The sequence below is a fragment of the Thalassophryne amazonica genome, chromosome 13 (assembly GCF_902500255.1).
Source record: "Thalassophryne amazonica chromosome 13, fThaAma1.1, whole genome shotgun sequence".
NCBI lineage: Eukaryota > Metazoa > Chordata > Actinopteri > Batrachoidiformes > Batrachoididae > Thalassophryne > Thalassophryne amazonica.
Window position 1 is genome coordinate 2,440,768 of NC_047115.1, and position 6,331 is coordinate 2,447,098.

The 6,331-nt window shown below is 40.6% G+C and overlaps 1 protein-coding gene across 1 annotated transcript in view; it reads left to right on the forward strand.

Moving 5' to 3' along the window:
* The first annotated feature begins 793 nt into the window (after nt 1–793).
* LOC117523799 (prolyl-tRNA synthetase associated domain-containing protein 1-like) overlaps nt 794–6,331 on the forward strand; it is a 36,577-nt gene continuing 31,039 nt past the window's right edge. Inside the window, exon 1 of the mRNA XM_034185411.1 lies at nt 794–844. Within this exon, the coding sequence (XP_034041302.1) occupies nt 794–844 (51 nt within the window). The remainder of the gene's footprint in view (nt 845–6,331) is intronic.

Genomic DNA, 6,331 nt, shown 5'->3' on the forward strand with positions numbered 1-6,331 from the left:
TCGTTTGTCCCAGTTTGATTTGTGCACCGTCACTGCAGCTCCAGCCCACTTACTCACTGTCGTCCTCCGTACCAACATGGCCGACATCGTTAGCATCGCGCTAAACAACAAAGTCAGGAATCAGGAAATTAACCAGCAACAGTTTACTCGCCGACTCGCGTTACATCAAACGACCTGCAGTAAGTTCCTTTTTACACTCGTCCGCTTCTGCTGTGAACAAAATTACCTGAAGAATTTCGATCTGATCAGGATCAAACCTGGAACGTCGCTGTTTGTTTCAACATTTGTTGATGGTTTTGTCTTTGTAGATGCAGGTTTGCGCTGTTTGTCTTTTTCTGTTTGCACGTTCACTGTTGAATAAATTCTCCTGAATCGTCATAAACGTCGTATTGCATTTGGGTCACAGCATCCAGTAACGGACAGAACCAAAGCTGACGTCAACACCTCTGACTTTTTTCTTCTTTCCTGATCGGTCAGACATTGCTTCCTTCTTTCTTAAGATGAGCTTCAGTCTTGGATTTACAATCCTAAACCATTGGCTTTTGATACTGGTGAGTCTGGTAAAGTCCAGTCTTTTGATTCCCACTGTTAGCACCCAGTCTTTTAGCTTTAGCTGCTGACATGCAGTCCTGTTTTTTTCGACACAGATGGAGGTATTACGACAATGTTCATTACACAACGTACACAGTGGTTCATCGCTCTCCTTGTGATGGAGAGTTTTTATGTTTACATTAGCACAGAAATCAGATCAAACCAGCTTCGTGCTCACAGGTCACCATGCCAGCATTAACTGATGATCTCCAAGAAGATGTTGGACATCGTAGGCAGCCTGCACACAGGTACTGTGAGTGCTGCTTCAGCAGAGACACAATCTGTGACTTCTTCTGAGTGAATTCTAGTGTTCCTCAGGGATGTGTTCCAGTTCCTACACTCTTCAGTGGTTGCATGGACTGGGTGTTGGTTTGGGTTGTAGACTGGGTTGGACGCTCAGTATGGTATACTTGGTCCCAGGTCTGTGTGAAGGATCTTTGTGTCAAATGAACGGTTACTTAGTAAGACTCAGTTGAGGAGGATCACTGAGGGAACATCAGAGACCACATTTAGTCCATGTGGGGAGTTTCTCTGGACATGATCTGGGTGCCTTATTGTTGAGGACCCTGATGGCTGGAGAAGGTCAAGGACACGCCCATGTTTCACCTGGCCAAGGACACGCCCACCTGTATGCAGCAGGTAGATGGCTACTTTGGAGACATGGGGCTGGACTGCTGGTCCACCTGGGTGTCCTGGACGCTGTGTCTCGTGGCTCCAGGCCTGAGACTGCAGTTGTTCACATTGAGGAGGTTAACGGCTGTGTAGCGATATGCTAATGTTTTGTGTGTTAGCGTTTTTGGTTTTTCTGCAGCTATGATCTTTTGGGAAATAACTAGACTCAGATTGTGAAGTCACCGGCCAATAACCAAACCTGTGGGGGGAACAGATCAGATTTTTGGGGGATTTTTTTCCATTCAACATCTCTTTCTTCATATAATCTGTTTATTTCTTTTCTTTTCTAATTGACAAAAACAAAAAAACCTAAAATCTGCTGGTTTTGACTCTTTTTCTTTGTTGACTCGGAGCTAAATGAAACTAAACACGTCGGCTCAGACTAAATCTGATGAATTAGCATCTCATTAGCCGCCACCAGCTGGCGGCTTTTCCAAAGCGTTGTCTCGTAACATAAAAACCTTTAGTAAAACCTGAGATAAATGCACCATGACGCAAGTCAGAAAACAGCTTTGTGTTCTCAGACTGAAGGTGACAAGATTTAACCGTCTGCTGGGACGTCACCCCCCCCCCCCCCCCCCCCCAAAAAAAACTTTGACCGTTAAGAATGGAAAAGATGAAAACCAATAAACGTTATTAACCACAGCTAGCTGGTTTTTTATTATTATTATTATGATTAATTTCAGTGTTGAACTTTTAACTGAAACTTTGTGCTGCTGCCAAATCACAGACTTCCTTAAATCTGTTTGACGCACTCGGCTAAAAGCTTTGCTAATTTAGTCATGTTTTCATAAAACTCTGTTCTGTTAGAGTGTAAAGAGTTATAGTTCACATTCAGCTGTCAGACACCAATAGATATCAATACATTCACTTCAAACTAAATTAATATCTGAACAAGAGCAAACTGAGATTTCAGACGTCCAACCCGGATCCAGTTCACCTCCAGAATCCAGACTCTTCCGTGGCCTAATATCTATGTGTGGTGAAAATTTGGTGAGAATCTGTGTAGTAGGTCTTATAAAGTGAAATTTGATACAGAATCTGGATCCGGATCACCTCTTTCATAGGCTAATATCTATCTGTGGTGAAAATTTTGTCAAAATCTGTGCAGTAAACAAATTAATAAACGCTGATGATTCATTATGTGCTTGATGGCCGTAGTGAAAGCGCTAGCAGCTGGTTAGCCTAGCCTCATCGCTACAGTTCAGTTTTTACATCAGAAAACAATTTATTTGACAGCGTCCACAACAGACGACACCCTCCAAACTCCAAACACAACCAGAAAAAAATTAAATAAAAACCAGCATTTAAACAAAACAGTCACACCTCTGATGTTCCAGCTAACATCTACGTCACAGTCTTAGCGACAAATAACAACAGCACCTTTATAAAAAAATAAGAAACAGGTTTTTTTTTGCAAGATGGCATCTATGAAGGCTCAAAACTACTACAACTACCACTATTACTACTATTACTGCTACTAACACTATTACTACTACTACCACTATTACTACTACTGCTACAATTACTACTGCTACTCAGTGATGGGCACAGATAACCAAAAAATTTACTTCAATAACAGATAATCAGATAAGTGAAAAGTTATCTTCGATAAAGATAAAACAATAAACCACCCAAAAATGTATCGGAAGTTACAGATAACCGATAAATTCCAATACTGTCTCTGGTACATTTACAACTACTAATAAAACGAATTTAAGTTTTAATGCCACAATAGCTTCTAGTAATATTAAAAGTAACAACAGACCCAAACAATGAGGCCACACTTTTGTCTTTGAACATTCTGCCCCTGCTGGAAGCACTTGTTCACTACAGAGCTCCCAGCACAGAGGCACTCTGAGAGCAGCCACGAAGCTAACTCTCTATCAGTCACAGCGCTCAGTCAGGCGGAGGTCTTGAAAAATAAAGTCAATCAATCAATCAATTTTATTTATATAGCACCAAATCACAACAAACAGTTGCCCCAAGGCGCTTTATATTGTAAGACAAGGCCATACAATAATTATGTAAAACCCCAACGGTCAAAACGACCCCCTGTGAGCAAGCACTTGGCTACAGTGGGAAGGAAAAACTCCCTTTTAACAGGAAGAAACCTCCAGCAGAACCAGGCTCAGGGAGGGGCAGTCTTCTGCTGGGACTGGTTGGGGCTGAGGGAGAGAACCAGGAAAAAGACATGCTGTGGAGGGGAGCAGAGATCGATCACTAATGATTAAATGCAGAGTGATGCATACAGAGCAAAAAGAGAAAGAAACACTCAGTGCATCATGGGAACCCCCCAGCAGTCTACGTCTATAGCAGCATAACTAACGGATGGTTCAGGGTCACCTGATCCAGCCCCAACTATAACCTTTAGCAAAAAGGAAAGTTTTAAGCCTAATCTTAAAAGTAGAGAGGGTGTCTGTCTCCCTGATCTGAATTGGGAGCTGGTTCCACAGGAGAGGAGCCTGAAAGCTGAAGGCTCTGCCTCCCATTCTACTCTTACAAACCCTAGGAACTACAAGTAAGCCTGCAGTCTGAGAGCGAAGCGCTCTATTGGGGTGATATGGTACTACGAGGTCCCTAAGATAAGATGGGACCTGATTATTCAAAACCTTATAAGTAAGAAGAAGAATTTTAAATTCTATTCTAGAATTAACAGGAAGCCAATGAAGAGAGGCCAATATGGGTGAGATATGCTCTCTCCTTCTAGTCCCCGTCAGTACTCTAGCTGCAGCATTTTGAATTAACTGAAGGCTTTTTAGGGAACTTTTAGGACAACCTGATAATAATGAATTACAATAGTCCAGCCTAGAGGAAATAAATGCATGAATTAGTTTTTCAGCATCACTCTGAGACAAGACCTTTCTGATTTTAGAGATATTGCGTAAATGCAAAAAAGCAGTCCTACATATTTGTTTAATATGCGCTTTGAATGACATATCCTGATCAAAAATGACTCCAAGATTTCTCACAGTATTACTAGAGGTCAGGGTAATGCCATCCAGAGTAAGGATCTGGTTAGACACCATGTTTCTAAGATTTGTGGGGCCAAGTACAATAACTTCAGTTTTATCTGAGTTTAAAAGCAGGAAATTAGAGGTCATCCATGTCTTTGTGTCTGTAAGAATATCCTGCAGTTTAGCTAATTGGTGTGTGTCCTCTGGCTTCATGGATAGATAAAGCTGGGTATCATCTGCGTAACAATGAAAATTTAAGCAATACCGTCTAATAATACTGCCTAAGGGAAGCATGTATAAAGTGAATAAAATTGGTCCTAGCACAGAACATTGTGGAACTCCATAATTTAGTCTGTGAAGAAGATTCCCCATTTACATGAACAAATTGTAATCTATTAGACAAATATGATTCAAACCACCGCAGCGCAGTGCCTTTAATACCTATGGCATGCTCTAATCTCTGTAATAAAATTTTATGGTCAACAGTATCAAAAGCAGCACTGAGGTCTAACACAACAAGCACAGAGATGAGTCCACTGTCTGAGGCCATAAGAAGATCATTTGTAACCTTCACTAATGCTGTTTCTGTACTATGATGAATTCTAAAACCTGACTGAAACTCTTCAAATAGACCATTCCTCTGTAGATGATCAGTTAGCTGTTTTACAACTACCCTTTCAAGAATTTGTGAGAGAAAAGGAAGGTTGGAGATTGGCCTATAATTAGCTAAGATAGCTGGGTCAAGTGATGGCTTTTTAAGTAATGGTTTAATTACTGCCACCTTAAAAGCCTGTGGTACATAGCCAACTAACAAAGATAGATTGATCATATTTAAGATCGAAGCATTAAATAATGGTAGGGCTTCCTTGAGCAGCCTGGTAGGAATGGGGTCTAATAAACATGTTGATGGTTTGGATGAAGTAACTAATGAAAATTACTCAGACAGAACAATCGGAGAGAAAGAGTCTAACCAAATACCGGCATCACTGAAAGCAGCCAAAGATAACGATACGTCTTTGGTAATTTTTTCTCTAATAGTTAAAATTTTGTTAGCAAAGAAAGTCATGAAGTCATTACTAGTTAAAGTTAATGGAATACTCAGCTCAATAGAGCTCTGACTCTTTGTCAGCCTGGCTACAGTGCTGAAAAGAAACCTGGGGTTGTTCTTATTTTCTTCAATTAGTGATGAGTAGAAAGATGTCCTAGCTTTACAGAGGGCTTTTTTATAGAGCAACAGACTCTTTTTCCAGGCTAAGTGAAGATCTTCTAAATTAGTGAGACGCCATTTCCTCTCCAACTTACGGGTTATCTGCTTTAAGCTACGAGTTTGAGAGTTATACCACGGAGTCAGGCACTTCTGATTTAAAGCTCTCTTTTTAGAGTCATGCGTTTGTAACAAACAGACAGATTGCAAAGGATTCTGGGTAAAAGTGCCTCTGCTAAACACTGATTGCTTCAGTCATTCATTATGTAAACCAACACGTTAATGTGACATCTGTCATGTGTTGGTGTTTACAGATAAATGTGCTTTTGTAAAATATTCCATTTTTTTTATTTGTAAAAACAGGCATTTTTACAGAGCCCTGGAAGAGTCATCGAAAATGTTTTGCATGTGGAGAGAATGTGCGCACGTTTTATGATGTTGTAAAACGTGCTTTACACTGTGCGAGATGGTTTTTCATGCAGGAATTTTTTGGACCGAGTTTCAGGTTAATCGTGCGTCCTGCATCGTGTAGTACATGGAGTAACAAGCTGCATTTAACATCTCAGGACCACCTCTTGATCGCCGATCATATGGTCCAATGATAATCAAACCTGTTTGATATTATTCTGGTCGGCCGTCGTGAGGGTATCCTGCTGCTGAAGAGCTACAAGCATCTAACTGCTCGCACTGTGTCTGTGCAAACACCGCAGAGCTGCCTTGTAATGTTATTTTATTATTAGTATTATTTTTTTGCTGTTTTGTTTTGTTTTTAAACTATTTGTAAAAAAAAAAAAAAAGCCATTTGCAAAGCCAAAAAGTTGATTTGGTGCCCAGACGCTTAGTACTTAGGGCGAATACTGCCATGAACACTACTGGCCAGTAGATGGCAGTAGAGGTCTTGAAAACA